General features: G+C 39.4%; 1 protein-coding gene across 2 annotated transcripts; it reads right to left on the bottom strand.

Annotated features, from left to right (window-relative positions):
* Positions 1-1,218: 1,218 nt before the first annotated feature.
* On the bottom strand, positions 1,219-5,419 carry cnr1 (cannabinoid receptor 1). Of its 2 annotated transcripts, none has more exons than XM_063495190.1 (2): positions 5,035-5,419; positions 1,219-4,269 (listed from the first exon to the last, which is right to left on the bottom strand). In XM_063495190.1, the coding sequence occupies exon 2, from the start codon at positions 4,222-4,224 to the stop codon at positions 2,815-2,817; it is 1,410 nt and encodes a 469-aa protein (XP_063351260.1). In that variant the 5' UTR covers positions 4,225-4,269; positions 5,035-5,419; the 3' UTR covers positions 1,219-2,814. The 2 variants fall into 2 exon arrangements, with proteins under 2 accessions (XP_063351260.1, XP_063351259.1); XM_063495189.1 differs by having other exon boundaries at positions 5,030-5,418.
* Between the last annotated feature and the right edge of the window lie 11,913 nt (positions 5,420-17,332).

Below are 17,332 nucleotides of genomic sequence, written 5' to 3'. Positions count from 1 at the left end.
AATATATGAAAGCCATAAAATGCTCCGCAAATGTTAAAGCCGAGAACTGTTCTACCTTTGATACCCTGTAGGACTCCCTTTAAAGCTTGGGTGTGGCACTTTGATTTTGTCTTTTTTTTTAATAACACAAAGACTTGTGTTCTCTTTGCTTCAGCCTTGTGTTGTTTGATGCAAAGAATAATATTAAGACTAATAAAAATTCTAAAACATTTATTACAAAATATGGTATTTTCATTTCTAACAATCAGATTGCAAAAGTCTGTCTCTCAGAGATGCGGTTTGAGTTTTGAAATAACCCTCAACCTCTTGCACAGATACACTGGAGACATTTCCCATCCATCACTTCCTCAGCAACCTCTGTACACATATGCTATGTTTGAACTGTACAACAGGATATGCTAGCTTTGTTTATTTCACCACTTCTTCTTTGTGCCACTGTGCTGCTGTGAGGCTCAATAAACTATTATTATTCTGATTTAAGACTGATATTAGTGCTAAAGGGTGTAGAAAAGACCTATTTTCACTAGTCTTGTATGACTTGTTGCGTAATCAGCGATCTAATATGTAAAAAGGAGAAAAATGTAATTAGAATAAAGGCTTTTGTTTTTTGACAGGGTTATTAACTTTTATTTAAACAGGAAGTCAAACTTTTAAGAATCTCATTCACCCACATCAGTACAAGGGTCCTGTTTTGGTTTGGACCTGTGTGCTGTGAAACAGAAGTGCCAACCGTTGAATCACCATGCTGACTACTGAGCGGCCTGTTCATGTATGCTGCCTCATGGCTTTTTTTTTTTTTCTTTTGAAGACTGAAGCATCTGCATTAAACAAAATCCCAAGGACAGCTGTGTGAACAGATGTTTCAATTTCCCTCTTCATGTAAGCCAAGAGATAAAAAGATCAGAGCAGATGTTGCTGTCAGGAGATGATTTGCAGCCAGTGATTTGCAATTTGTCAATTTTAGGGCTGCGATAAGTAACCGTAACAAAGCTAAATCCAACAGGAGGAATGTCCTCTTTATTCAAAAAGCCTGACGATCACGTCATTAGATTCTTCCACAAGGGGGCACTGAAGCCTCACAGATGCTCAGGCGCTCAGCGCTCTGCTTTCTTAGCGTCTGGTCCCTCTCAACTGAGTGGATAGATTAGGCAAAAACGTGCTGTTTTCCATCATTAATTAATCAATCAAACAAACAAACTGCAGGCAAAGTGACCACCAGCTGCGACTTTATTCAAAAGTTTGAGAACAGCAATACTAAAAACACTTGACTGATTGGGATTTTTAAAGTCATTCCTCATTATGCCACCAATGTACAGAAGCCACTTGACAGTTGACATTTTGATCTTCAATACTCAAAATTACAAGAGGCAGCAAAGCATACTGATAAACAGCTGTCTGGATAAGTTTACACCGAGATAAATGTCTACAGAACAATTGTGCTGTGAGATTTCTAGATTAAAAGTACTACATCACCTATTAGAAAAATCACATCTTCTGAGCTTCTTTTGTAAGGTCAGTTGTCAATGCTCCACAGAACGCATACACAAAAACTCTCATTCAAAGTACCAGCTAATGAAAAGACCTTAGTTTCTTTGTTTTCATACATAAAATAAAAGTAGACTTTTTTTTTTAAATGTAGAGTTACGCCAAAACTACTTCACTAGCCCCGTGCATGGGTTATTTTCCAACATGATGCCCCGCTGCAACAGTAGCACTAAAACACCTCACTGCAATGATCAAAAGGTTCAGGACTGGAAACATATCACCAAGTCACAAGGTATCACACACGTACAAGGCTGAATCCAGTAAAATCATACATTTGATGAAAGCAGCTAGAGTCAGTTTCTTACAGTAGTGACCAGCACACTGCGTCCAAATTCAGTTTTTGAGCTGTTCAAGCCTCGAACAAAAGCTTTTTTGTTATTGTTGTCTCGGCTTTGTAGTTGAATGAGTCAATCTGAACACTTTATTTTGCAAGAAAACACTGTACAGTTGTTAGGTATACATCGGAACAAAGACACATTACTCTGAGGGTGTAACAGCCAGCGAGTAAAGAAACAGACATCGGGGACAGTCACTCTCCTGCGGAAGATGCCATTTCAGATTTCACGATGCCAAAAGCTGTGAATCTATTTGCCTTAGAGTTTGCTTCATTATGGCGATAATGTTTTCTGTCTTGGAACACAAACCACCTTTGATTTCTCAAAAATCTCCTCACACGTTTGCCACTCACTGAGTGTTGTCAGAAGTACAAAAGTAACATGTTATATGGCAAAGACAGTTTGCATCAATTAAACTTGTTTTTTTCCTTCTATTTGCTTATAGAAATGTCGATATGCAACATGTACATGGAGCCTGTAGAAAGTCAAGATGCGAGGATTTCGTACTTTTATGGTGCAAGACGTGTTAAAGTCTAAATGACACAGTAAAACATCTCTACTTAAAAATGTCAGTAGCCCCTTATCCCATAAATGAAATATTGTTTTCAAAACCTGAATTCACAGTACAAAAATATAATATGCCTTCACTAATTGGATATCATGAAGTCTCTGGTAAACAGCAGACTTATGATAGTCTTTAATGACCCCTTCCAGTTATATGAGTCCTTTACATGACCTTGCAATACCATTTGGCACTTTGGCACACTATGTACTCATACACAAACGTAAATTATGCAACCACTAAAGCATCTACGTGAGGATGTAAGTCGGAATTTTCGGGAGATGAATGCCTAACCTCTGCTTTACGTTGTGGAATGGCATTGTTTGGGGAGGGGAGAGATGACATTTACACAGTTTTCCCCGTCATGGCCAATTAGACAGCTTCTGCAGAAGTTTCAGTTGATACAGACATTGTTACTTTGGCTATTTTCACAGTGGTCTTCACGCAACTCTCTGCAGCCCTGTTGGCAGAAATGTGGGTATGTCTGTTCTGGCAGTCTGACTCAAGGCTATTGTCCAACTGCTGGCCACTGCCCCTGCAGGCATTGCAGGAGCTGAGGAAAGCATGCCTCAGGTCCTTGCTCCTCAAGGCGTAGATGATTGGGTTGACAGTGGAGTTGAGCAGGCAGAGCATGCTGCAAAATGCAAACACTGTCTTGATGTCATCGTCCATCCTCCAGAAGAGGTCATAGACCATGATGGCAAGCAATGGACCCCAGCAGATTACCAGCACCACCAGGATAAGCACCAGGGTCTTGGCCAGACGGATGTCCATGCGTGCCTGATCAGGGCGTGTGGTCTGCACTTTGGTCCCATCTGCTGAATAGACAACAAGGCTCTTCTGGGAGGCACGGCTCAGCATGCGGACAGCATGGTGATGAGCTTTCCACAGGATATATATGTAGGCGTAGATAATGAAAATAAGCAGCACGCTGGTTACACCGATCCAGAACATCAGGTAGTTCTCATCGATGAGGGGGAATATGTCTGAGCAAACAGAATTGAGACGCTTACAGTTCCAGCCCAGCAGAGGTAGCACTGCGATGACGATGGAGATTGTCCACATCATACAGAAGGCTATGACAGCCTTGGTCCGTGTCACAATGCGCCTGTAGGCGAGTGGCCGGTGAATTGAGATGTAGCGGTCAATAGCAGTGAGGAAAAGGCTCCCTACTGACGCTGTGAACGATGCCGTGACTCCACCCAGCTTGAAGAGAAAAACATTGGGGCTGTCCTTCCTGTGGAAAACATGGAAGTCCAAAAAGCTGTAGACAAAGATAACACTGCCCAGCAGGTCAGCCACAGCAAGACTGCCGATGAAATGGTAGGACGGTCGACAGCGGAGGGTGCGGGACTGCAGGATGACGCAGAGCACCACCAGGTTTTCCAGAACAGTGAAGGTGCCCAGGGTCAGAGACATCACAGCCACAGCCAGCTGCTGGCTAGGAGTCAGGATCATGAAACACTCCATGTCCATAAAGTTCTCCCCACACTGTATATTGTTAGTCTCATCTTTGAATGTACTCCTGTTGCCAAACAAGTCTGTGGCATTGGTAGGGTAGAAGGGGATGCCCTTGAGGATGAGCTCCTCGTCTGGAGGTACTTTGTTTGGGAAAGAGTTGCTGCGGAAAGCAGATAACGGCTTCTGCAGAGAGAAGCTGCCCTTGAAGTCTACATCACTGATCGGGTCGTCATAGTTAGCATCGTTGGAGCCCAGATACTGCAAACCAGATGTAATAGTCCGAAAGGTGGTGTCTGCCACACCATCCAGCACAGATTTCATGGCTGCGTCTGAGGGTTATACTGCAGTCTAAGATGTCTGGACAACCTACAAATTGATTAAAAAAACAAACAAAACAACAACAAAATTTCAGACATATTATTGAAAATCTAAGAAAATAAAAGCCATGAACAAAAACAAGTTTGCAGCAGTGCAACATTTGAGCTGAAATTTCTGTAAGATGGATAACCTTCACATAATTCAAATTTTCCACTGCAGATATCTGAAAGTCTGTGCAGTTCAGATTTTTTTCCCACACATATGACTGATTTTGTTAGATAGGCATGACCCACATAGTAGCTCACGTTGTTTTTAGTACTGTTTTATATTTTGTATATTTTTTTTAATATTTTTTAAGCTTATGGGCATAACACAGTTATTCATCACTGGACTCCTACTTTTTAATAATAACAACAACAACAACAACAACAAAACGTCTCTTCTTCTCTTAGAGGTTGGGAACTAAAAAGGCTAAGCAGATAATGGAAAAAACAGCCCACAGGATACCCGCACAAATTTGTGCAGTCTAACTTACTAAGACACATATAAAATTAGAGAATAATAATTATTAAATAACTTCAATATACATTTTTAAACACACCCACACTAATTTAAACATTTAATGTGGGAATGTATACTGGAACCTGTGTTCCGGTGCGTAAATTAATATTTGGAAATGCGTAAAATTTAAGAAAAAAAGAAAAAGAAAAAACAACCCTTTGATGGCGGAAGAAACATTAAAAAAGCATTTGAAGTACTAATCTAAGTATTAATGCAACGCTTACAGGAGAAAAGTGCTGATTTTTACCTTACATAATTTTCCCAAGTGCACAGAATCGCCCTTTTTCACCGCGCGTTAGTCCAAGTCAGAAACGCATCCTCCAACCAACTCAGATCTTACATAAAAGGAGAGACAACCACCGTGAACGCTTTAAACGCAAATCGTCACTTTTATCATAATAATTAGTTTGCTTTTCAAATTCTCTGCGCAAGTTAAGTTTTTCGGTTGTCTGCAGAAGTGCCTTTTCGCTCTTGGAGTGCGCTCCTGCTTTGTGGAAACAGGTTGCTGTTCCTGCTCCTCCTGCTGCTACTGCTGCTGCTGCCGCCTCCAGCGTCTCTCCAATCTATTTCTCTCTGTCTTCACACTTATGAAGCGTAGCTTCCACAAAGCCCGGTCACGTGTTTCCAGACCGCGTTATCTGCCCAACCCATGAAGCTGTCAAGTGCGGTGCATAGGAACAAGGCAGACGACAGAGGGTTCTTATGTGGAAAAAAAAACCAGAAAGAAAAGAAAAGGGATTTTGAATTTTGAATTCCCAAAGCTCCTGTTTGCAGAGGATGTTCTCGGGCAAAGAACCAGCATCACCACAGCACAACAAATAGATAAATAGCAGCTTAGTAGAAGCTGGCTGTCCTCCTAATTCATGACGTTATTGTGATCACAATCGTTTGTATTGTGCAGGAACAAATAGCTGCACGTTTCAGTTGCCTTGAGTAGGCTTAACTTTAATTTGAATGCTTTCAAATACAGATGGAGGTTGCAGACTTCATTGATAGTCACTCCATGCCTGTTTATTCTGTGAATAATTAACCACGATTGACAATCTCAGAGCGCAGATAGCAGACTTCATATATTTTTTGGCTATCTCTAACTGTTGATCTCCATCATCCCCACCTATCCAGCCGGGTCTGCCTTCCAGCTATTTTTAAAGCTTAAAAAAACAACCTCAAGATCCCGATTTGGAGAAAGAAAATTGGAGAAAGAAATAAAGAAAAGTAAGTTTTAGTCACGTTTAACGTTAAAACACTTCACATTTCACACACAGTCCTGATCGGTGATGATTCAAGGACATTTTCTTTGTTTTTGTTTTTTCTTTGTACACTTCAGATTTGCTCCAGTGTCCCTTCTCATCTGGACAGGCCGACTAGTTATCAGCACATTCGATCAGATTACTCAACAACAAATTAAGAGTCAGATCCTGTTATGAATCACAATAGCAAAGCCCTGCCCTGTGCTTGGTCTTAATAAATACAGATTCAGTTCACTGATTATGAATGATCTAATTTCCATTTATTCAGACATTTTAGTGATGTTTTCTTCTCCCCACATGGCTTCAGGCCAGCACAATGGCAGAATTAGCAGTGCAGGCCAAGGAGGCAGGAGATGATAGCAGTAATGTTGCAGATAAAATCAGAATAGATGCATTAAAATTGGACATTTGACGGTCACAGACTGCCTCAGCAGACAGACCATTAAAAAAACCAACTTGCTGGCTCTTTGAGACTGAAATTAGACTGTGCCTCTGTCATCATCACAGGTGTAATTATTAATATCATTCCGCCATGGCTGCCAGTGATGTCTGAAGTGAACAAAGTGTACTGTTTCACAAAGTGTGAATTTATTTATTGTCATGGGGAGGAAATGCCAAAAATGCCAAAAAGAACTTTTTTGTCTTTTTGCTAAAATGAGGTCAAGGTTGTTAGTATGAGCCTGTGAGTTACTTGTAGATTTTCCCCAAGCTAATTCTCAATAATCTGTAGAAAAACTGAGAAAGAACACATTATTTACCGTCACAATCAGCCAGACTAGATTCGATAAGATCTGAGCTTCACATACTGATTGAAACCTGAGTGAAGACCAAAATAAAAGCCCTCTTCCTCCTCTGTTGATAACTGATAAGCTCTAAAAGACTAACTGGGAGATAAATGCATTCTTCTAGGAAACATCAAAGCAGTGTGAGGAGAGAAACACTGCTTCACGTCGTCTGCTCTGGGTTTCTCAGTTGGTACACAAGCTTGAGGTAATGATCTTACTGTTTTTAATCTCCCTCTGAAAGGAGAATGGTTCCCTCAGATGCACTTTCACTGCTAAAAAGCCTCCGACTGTGATGTTGCAGTATATCCTATGCACTTCTGTTTTGATCATATGCTGTACTTCACCTTTTCACTGCATCTTTTTGTCAACTTCCTTGCTGTATTTCCTACAATTTAATAGCAGCAGAAGTAGTTTGATGCAATTAAATTCAAGGGCATAAAAATATTTCCTGGCAGGTGTAATTACCAGGGGTGGAAGTAACGAATTACAAATACTCACGTTACTGTAATTAAGTAGATTTTTTGGGTACTTGTACTTTTATGAGTCATTTTTTTAAGTGTGTAATTTTACTCATACTTGAGTACAACTTACACCATGTAATCTACTTCGCTACTTATAAAATCAAAAGTCGCTAGTGAGTACGCCCACAATTTGAATTAATATTCAAACCTTTCGTCTGCATTTTTGCAGCCAATAAGGCCGTGCAATCGCGACCGCGCCAATTTAAGACGTAAGCAAAGAATAAACCCCGCTGCAGCAGCAGGCGCAGGTGTCTAGAGGTGCTAAATGGTGGAGTATAAACTACTTTATAGACGGAAGATTTGGAGACAAAGAAGCCAAAATGGAGACAGAAGACAACACTATCAACCGTGAAAACGACGTAGAAAAGACGGAGGACGAGTGCCCGTGGCCGTAGGGAGGGAGGAAAGGAGACAGCGTCCAGATGCAGTGCAAACTTTGTTTGACCTCTACAGTCATTTCAGCGTCTAATCTAAAAAAACACATTGAGGTAAGAGGTTTTACAACTATACGTGTACGATATTGCTTTCTTATTTTTCATGTGTGTTAAGGTTATTAGTTTGGCTAAGATATTGTCACCGCCATTGGTTAGTCTGAATATTAAAATAAGACGGAGCTAGCTAATGTGCGTGCGTGTGTGTGTGCATGCGTAATTGAGCTACAATTCGTAGGAATGTTTTAGCTTATTATTTGGACAACCACCGTCATTACAATAAATAAAATTTGTAGTCATTTAAAACTCACAGGCCTACAATCAGCTGGCCTATATTTAAAAAACAAACAAACTGGCACACAGTGCTGAGCTGCATCTCAAATTAATCTTCCAGCTCTCAGCTGACATGTACCAGAGCCCGATTGATGGATCAGTTGATCAGTATCATTGGCCTGATATAGGTCTATCATAGTGACATGGCTCTTAATCAGTAGGGTTATGTTTCCCAATATGATATATTTTTTTAAAGAACATAATGTGGATTGTTTTTATTTGTTAGCTGTATGGGCAGCATTTTTGTGTATGTGATCCCTTTTCTTAAATTAGATTTGCTATATACACATATTTTGCTCTCTTGGTATTTTTAAGACCTGACTGGTACTGAAAACTTTAGGGTGATACTGATAAAAAGGAGTTAAATATTTAGATACTGATACATTGGTTGATACTCTTTTTACAGATAGTATACAGATTACAGAACTAAGAATGTATACAGAAATACATATTTTTTGCAATGATCGTCAAAATTGGTTTGCACTTGTGAATAAATACAGCAATATATCTGCAAAATTTGACCAAATTCACCACTCTTTTATACTATGCTAAACAATCAAAGATTAGCTCAAATTGTTACTCTGTCAGGGGTGGGCAACTCCAGGCCTTGAGGGCTGGTGTCCTGCAGGTTTTAGATATCACCCTGGCTCAACACACCTGAATCAAATGATTAGTTCATTACCAGGCCTCTGGAGACTATAAGACATGTTGAGGAGGTAATTTAGCCATTTGAATCAGCTGTGTTGGATCAAAGACACACCTAAAACCTGTAGGACACGGCCCTCGAGGCCTGGAGTTGCCCACCCCTACTCTAGTTGAATGTTGTTTTGAAAAATGTGTTTTCCTTTATTGTTAATCAGAGTGATGTTATGAAGTAATGTATGAACCTGATGTATGATAATATTTATCTCTACAGAGGAAACATCCATCGAAGATTGAGCAGTACAATATCACTGTGGCATCAACATCTCGTCAGCGAAAGACCACAGCCACACCAAACAAGCTCTCAGCAAATACACAAGCCAAGTTACCAGACCTGATGTTGAGAGCTGCAAACAAACATGTTCCACAAGCAACTGTTGACAAGCTTGTCATCAATTTCATATGTGAGGGTCTACAGCCATTTGCAGTGGTAGAACAGCCATCTTTCAAAGAATTGGTTACCACATTACAACCTCAAGCCAAAGTTATCTCCAGACCCACTGTCCGTGCCAGAATCTGTGAAGCTGCTGATCACATGAAGATGACTTTGGTTGCAGCATTGGATAAAGTCAAATTTGTTGCTACCACTACTGATTGTTGGTCAGCTCATCAGAAAAGTTACCTTGGAGTCACATGCCATTGGATAGAGGAAGAGTCCCTGGAAAGAAGATCTGCAGCACTAGCGTGCAAAAGATTGAGAGGGTCTCACACATTTGACATGCTTGCTGGTGCGCTTGATGATATCCATTGCCAATACAAGATTAGAGGCAAAGTTGTAAGAACCACAACTGATAGTGGATCCAACTTTGTCAAGGCCTTCCACATGTTTGGGGCACAAAATGATGCAGATGAAGATGAAGCAGACCCAGAAACTGACCATATTGACTACCATGAGGCAAGTGCAATTCTTGATGAAGACTCTGGTTTGGAGTATCAACTCCCGCCTCATCAGCGATGTGCATGTCACCTGCTAAACCTTGTGGCAACAACTGATGCTGCCCTAGCAGAGAGCATGAATGACACCTACAAGAGGCTCTCCCGTGCAACCTTTGCAAAATGCCAGGCCATTTGGAACAAAACTGGCCGGTCTCATTTGGCTAATGAAATGGTAGAGGACAAGTGTGAGCTACAGATCATTCGTCCCAATGCAACACGGTGGAATTCAACCTACCTTGCCATTGAAAGGATAATACGCATCATTGATGAGAAGGGGGAAGATGCCATCAGGAGCATTTGTGAGGAGTTCAAGGTGAAAATGTGAGTAAAATTGGACACCTACCAATATGGTTGCAAATTTTGTGAATTTTCCTTAATGGATGGTTAAAAACGTGAGCAGACTCTTAATATTAAATCAGAAGATCCCTATTATAGTCATGGTGGGTTTTGTTGTTGTGTCTTACAGGTTGAGTCCTGCAGAAGTTGCATTCCTAAGGGAGTACTGTACCACCATGAAGCCACTGGTGAAAGCTTCAAACATCCTTCAGTCTGAGTCCACTTCCTTTATGGGATGGCTCCTGCCAGTAATCCAACAACTACTGTCCAAACTTAGCAGGCTGGAGACATCAAGCAAGACATGCGTGCCACTCATCAGAGCCCTGCAAAATGGCCTTCAAAAGCGTTTTGGACCGATGATGGGGGATCCAGAGTTGGCTGCAGCTGCAGTCCTCTTACCCAAGTTCAAGACTTCCTGGACTGACAGAGCAGATGTAATAGAGGCTAGTAAGGATTCATGTGATCCCATTTTTGTGTATTTTTACATTTGAGCACATGCTTAAGTGAGTATTTCACCTAATATGTTGTAAGTTATTGATGGTCTGTCCTGAATACTAAAGAATCCTTTTTGAGGATTTGCCGATTTTAAATTTGTGTTCAGGAATAATCACTGAAATTTAAATAACAAAATTGTGTTATCTACTTGCAATTACAGCCTTGACATACATCAAACAACATCTTGAAACGACGGAGCATGAGAGTGAGGATCAGCAAAGAGAGTCATCTGATGAAGATGAATTCTTCTCCAGACCAATCTCCAGAAGGCTGCAAAGTGCAGTTGAGCTTGATGGTTATCTTGCTTGTGCCACAGACACCATGGAGCTGCTGCACTCCTTCTCAGCCATCAAAAACCTCTCTCTTAAACTGAACACTGCTCTGCCTGCTTCTGCTGCGTGTGAACGACTTTTTAGCTGTGCTGGTCTAGTCTTCACAGCCAAACGAAGTCGGATAGCCTCTGTTAATTTAGAAAACCAGCTGAACAAAAGGTTCAGAAAGTAAAGTGTGACAGAAATGCTAAGAGTTTAAGACACTTACCTGCCTGTTGTTCAGTGTATGGGGAAAAGTTTAAAGGGTTCTAAGTATGTTCAGAAACATTTTTGTCATTGTTTTAACAAACAAAATTCCTTCTTTTATATCTACATTTATTTACAAAACAAGTTACCTTTCTATACCTTGTTCATCTGAGAAATGTGCTTTGAACATAAATATTTATACTGGTGAATCGAGTTGAATGCCTGCTATTAACGACAGAATAAAACATCAGTCTGTTAACAAGTAATTAATACTCTGAGTAGTTTTTGAGAAGAGTACTTTGTACTTTTACTCAAGTATTTTTTTAACACCAGTACTTTTACTTGTAATTGAGTACAATTTAACCAGTGTAACAGTACTTGTACTTGAGTACAAATTTTGAGTACTCTTTCCACCTCTGGTAATTACTAATAAGGAACAAATCACAGTTGTGCTTTAAGCAAAATATTCATATTAATCAAAATGTTGATGTTCAGTAGGTGCTTTCCATCTTCAGCAGCAAAGGTTATAATATACCAAACACAGGTAAATAGACTTATATTTATAAAGTGCTTCTAGTTTTACTCAGAACACTGTCTACACTACAAGATACATTCATCTATTACCCCACACTGATAGAGTGTTTTTATTCTTTACATTTAGCGTTGCCGCTTGAGCTACAGGCACCCAAAACGCCACATCCTTCAAGATGGAATCAAACTAGCAACCCAAGGGTGTCTTTTGTGATCACTCTAAAGTCCTCTGCACTACCAAGGGAGCTTTTGAAGGCAATGGATGAGCACAGTGTGATTAACTGTGCAGCTGTTCTCAAAGTATCAGACAACCTGAAACGTCAGGGTGAGGGTGGTGCTAGATAAAAGGTCGGGAAAGATGCAGTTGATCCTGAGTTAAGATATTCTGCGCTATAGGTGGCAGTTTTGATATGGTGGACTGTATTCGTGGGATGCAGAATGTCAGTATAAAGTTTACAGCGTTAGTTTGTGGACTAGGATACATGTTCTGGCTGTAAACTTTGGGTATTTTATCATGAATACATATTGCTTCATGTGAATAATAAGAATCTGTGAGGGGATTTTTGCTACGCGATGCTTTCAGGCTTCTGTTTGTTATCCGAGTTCCATCTAACATCAGGTTTAAGCAGGCTTTGGTTAAGGTAAACAACCTGTGTGACAAGCAAAACACAAATAGCAGATAACAATCAGTTATCACCCGCTGACGATTAAGCATTTATTTACTTTTTAAAAATTTATCTGCATTTGAAAACAATGGCCGGCTGACAGAAGCTATAACCATGGCCTGGCTGCGGCTGCACATGAAAGCAAATCAGAGAAGTCAATAAACTGGCCAGTGGGTTCCCAGGTGGATAGGGACCATCTCACTTTTGAAGCCAACTTCATGTGGCCGTTTGAGGAACTGATGCCACTTGAATGGAAACAACAGCAACAGATTGTAATATTAAAACAGAAGGGGATAAATTTAAGATCAAGGCAGACTTTTCTTTCTTTTACGCATCATTTCTGCAGAACTCACCTTTAAGCATCAACATCTATTTGACTGACACCTGGAAACAACAAAATTCTAATATGTCACTTATATTCAACAATACTAACTGCCTTCTTATGTGGAGTTCAACACCTGTGAAAATAACATACATCCTCTAGTATGTTGCAGTTTTACTCTAAATATATAGACACCACAAAATGTTCCAGCAAAAATGTCCAACATGCGAATTTCATCTGTTTATTATTCTCTTCCCAATCTCTGAGACTTTGTAATATCCACCACATGGAGCAGTTAGACTTTAGGCAGCAGGGTGGTTTGCCAAACTGACGGGTGTACTGTGACAGTTTTCTCTGACTTGGTTGGCATGCTAACCTGTGAGTGAGCAATGAGTGATGGCTGAAGCAAAGCTCATGGCCATCTGCGTTTCAGTTGTGGTACATAACATTTTGTCCTCCAGTGACTCACTTCGAGTCCATGGACCAGACAAAGAGCTCAGGGGGAAATTAAAAAAAAACAGTCAGAGGAAGGAAGTCTTACTAGATGTAATTTAAGTAACTAATTGCTATTCAGTACAAAATGTCAAACTCTCCAGTTTAGGTACATTTACAGCCATTTAAGCCCATTAATAAGCGTATATGGAAAACGACCTTCTTAGTCAGAAGTAATTTTGTTACCTCACCGAACGCATGAAGTCATTATTTCAACATTAAGGTGCATAAACAACTGTCTACATTATAATATAGGCTGAAAATAGGAAACAGCTATTTATGTAAACATTACGGTGCATGAAATAAGCTGCTGCTGTAGTTTTGTAGAGCCTGTGTTAACCCGGTAAAAGGACTAGTGAAAAAAATAGATTTTGATTTTATAGGCCAGTACTATGACATGTAGATAGACGATTAATACGAGGTACCGCCTTTTCTGGATGTAATGCAAATAGTCTGCACCTGCTGTTGGACCCTGCAGCTGTGCAATGGTCACTAGTTGTGGCTCAGCCTGTCTAAGGAATGTTCAGTAGGTGACGTATCAGGACAAGTGTCCAGAAAGTCCTGTGCTACACTAGCACAACTTGTATGGAGACAGGAATTGTCCTGCTGAAAAAGCCACAGGGTAGGGTGCTACCACAAGAATGGCACAAGTACAGGTGTCTCAGTTTTCCCCCAAGAACAATCAGATTTGGGATGGCAAATCGTGACTTATGGCATGCAAGTCCGCATCCAGCATCCCAATAGCAAGCCCTCAGTTGTGCCATAGTGACAATCTGACAGTGTTCTGCACAAACTATTGTTTTGTTTTCTGATACCACTGGCTTAAGAATGCAGCAAACTGAACACATTCTGAGGTGTACAGATTCATTCATTTGTGTTTGACAAACAAATTTAAATTCCCACCACTGAGTAAAACCAATCAACGAGAAAACTACTCACAGAATATGTTTGTGTTTTTCAAGAGATTCAAATCATGTACTGGGAAATTGATTCAAAAGAAATCTAACTTTTTAATGGTTAATTTTTTGGCTAGCCTCAAAAATGACTGCATCACACTGCTTCTTATCAGTCCTGCATGTACATATTCACTAGTAACTGACAGGTGTAACTATACAATTATGTGAATTTGACTCACTTTACTCAAAGCTGTATATGAAACATGGTCAACATATCTGGGCTAACATGCGATCTAAATACAGCAATGCAAATTATCTGCTTGGAAGACTTTAACAAAAAAAGACCAAAATACCTCAATTACAAAAGTTTAACAACCAAATAATAAATTAGAAATTATATTCTGATTGTACACATTTCTTGAATATTTATGTAAATCAAAAGGACTTGAAGTTGTCAGGTAAAAGTTCATCAAGGCTGTTTACTCCATCCTAACCTCCTGCCTCTTCCCTGCAGGTTTTTTCCATATTCAGCAATTTTTTAGGAAGAAGTTCTAACAGAAAATCCCAGATACCTCACTAATACATCACTAACAAACTCATCAATATCCAGCTAAAAAACAAACAAACAGAACATCAAAAATAAAAACATTCCTGCATTCGTCTGATCCTGGTCTCCCAGCGGTATTCCCCTGATCTGAATCCTAAAAATTCCAGCTCTCCTTGGGAAACACGAGCATTCAGTTGCTCATGCTTTTGCTCAAATAGGTGAAACCAGTGAGTAAGGTTATCGCATGACATGTGGATGAGTCATCTGAAAATAGGCCACATGTATACTTCTGCCTTTTTGCCAGTAAGCAGTCCAACTAACTTAGAGCTTATTTTTTTTCCTATGTGGCACTTACTCATCAATCCGTGTAATACGCTTAGAAACGTATAGAGACAAATGAGCCGTTGTTTAGTTCCTCCATAAATAGACCCAAACCAGCTATAAAATCTGTATGTAACAGAGCTGCAGCTGCACCATCAGTTCATGATAAATTACAGTTTACTCCAGCTCTGCAGCAATAACCAAACTTCCTCTTATTTATGCTAAACAATAAATAAAATTGTGATGAATAGATCTGATTAGTTTTATGACACTATTTATGGGTCATTTGTTGGTGAATCCCATCTGTATCTATTATGACCGAAGAACGGGCCATATTCTGTTCACATTACTGGTAGATGGATGTTTTCATTGTTAGCTCTTCCCCGTTGAGAGGCGCTGTCATTTCAGAAGGACAACCCACATTGAAATGCTGTCAGGCAAACATCACGTTTGTTTGTGTCGTTACTGAAGTGATTGTTTGTATTTGAAAACCCTTTTCACTGTGACCTTGCTTCAATAAAATGACAGAACAGAAAATAAAAGGTTGATAATAGGAAAGAGAACAAGTGATTGCAGTTTGATCCTCCTGCATGTTTTTCTTCTCGTCACAGGCAATGTGTTGAATTTTAAAAAGAGTTTGGTTATCTAAATTTTTATTCCTCTCCGTTGTGTGTGCATGTGCTTTACAGTTTAAGACAATTAGCATTCACTTTCTTAAACAACTGTACACATAATTCCATTATTTTATTATAACAGGGGGTTTTGGTTGTTGTTTGGCAGCAGTGTTTGGCTAAAGGCCCAGACTTCAGTGCATGTGCTGTCACAGTTTATTAAACAGATTATAAATCATACTGGCTTTGTTGAGTTTCTGAATTTTCTTCTCATGAGTTTGGCATATGTAGTTACTGTGTGAAATGTGGTATGCAATTTTACTACCCTAAGGCTGAACTGTAGAAACCTTGGAGGTGCATGAACTCCTCATACAGCCTAAGCATCAGATCTGTTTGGACTCCCATGATGATATACTCAATCATAGCAGATGTTGTTTATATGTAACAATGGGATTATAACAATGGGATGTTTTCATTATGTTTTTGTAAGATAAAGTCAAAAAAGGTTATTTTAGCCCACTTCTGGGTGCTTACCAGGCAACATGATGGTGTCATAATACATCATGCATAATTCAAGATTTGTGGATAGAAGTGAGATGTTACTGTTGAGAAATAAAAATGACATGATGCTTTTACAAGGTGTTATAGGTATATAAATGTATTTTTAGCCTGTTATTAGACAGTTGCTAGGCAACACGTTGATATCATAATATCTGATATAGATAAGAACCTTCAGGGGCCTAAGATGTACCTTGGGCCCCAGTTTGATTACTCAACTCCTGATGATCTAGGTCGAGTTGGTGGACAAAGAAACGAACAAACAGACAAAAAGGCATTTGCTATATTATAGGAAGATATTGCAAAAGAACATTTGCATCAGCCTACATTGTGATTAGTGCTAATTAGTTAATGTTTGCACACTACAACTCCAGAAACTTGAGGCTCACAAACATACTAAACCATGCCAAGAACAAACCACTCCAAGGAGCATCTGCCTTTAATCCCAGCAAAGTATTGAATTATATTATAAGTACTGAGTTATGGAATTATGGATCATCTGAAAAAAATTCAAGTTTTATGCCAGAAGATCCTTCACAGTGAGTGGCTCACAAAACCTCTGTCTGAACCATGGGAAAATGCAAAACTCGCTATGCTTACATTGCGTACACCATTGTGTTAAATTATTGCTGTGTAGACTACAGCCTAAATTTGTCTCCTTTAGCAGAAGGGTCTGTCTTTGAATGAGAAAAGAATATGTTTGTTTGCACACCAACATACAGTACTAAATAAAAATGGAGCATTGCATTAACGGTCTGTCATTTATTTTGCAGACTTAATCACCAAACAACATAGAGGAGCCCTGTGACAGAAAGTGTTGGATAGTTAAATCTTACTGAAGTATAAAATAGACATAATTGTATTGGAGACATTAGGCTATGAGAAAGATTTTAATCAGCTACCTTGTAAGGATATGCAATTTCATTACAGTTAGTAACTGAAATGTGATTGTGAAGGTGTTAATTCTAAATATATGATTTAAAATATTATGTTAATAATAACATTCCTTCTGTTGTTTTCGCATTTTACCCCATGCAGGAATGATTTCTCTTGGCATATAGTTCAATGATCTAAGTCATCAAGACCATTAAGGGTAAATTTGTTGGTCAGTAATGAACCCATCCTTGGCTGCTCATAATAATGCCATTTAGATGAATGCTTTCCCTAAATTCTTATATTTATTTTAAAGTGTACAAATCTTATTAACATGAAGGAATAAGGCTGCAAAACAACAACCACGTCAAGGAAGGTGAGCATTGTAAAACTTGTTTGCTATGAAAAGTCTACAGGTAAGTTATTA

Source organism: Pelmatolapia mariae, linkage group LG15 (assembly GCF_036321145.2).
Source record: "Pelmatolapia mariae isolate MD_Pm_ZW linkage group LG15, Pm_UMD_F_2, whole genome shotgun sequence".
Classification (NCBI taxonomy): domain Eukaryota; kingdom Metazoa; phylum Chordata; class Actinopteri; order Cichliformes; family Cichlidae; genus Pelmatolapia; species Pelmatolapia mariae.
Note: the sequence above shows the minus strand (reverse complement) of the source record. Positions and strands in the feature narration are given on the sequence as shown.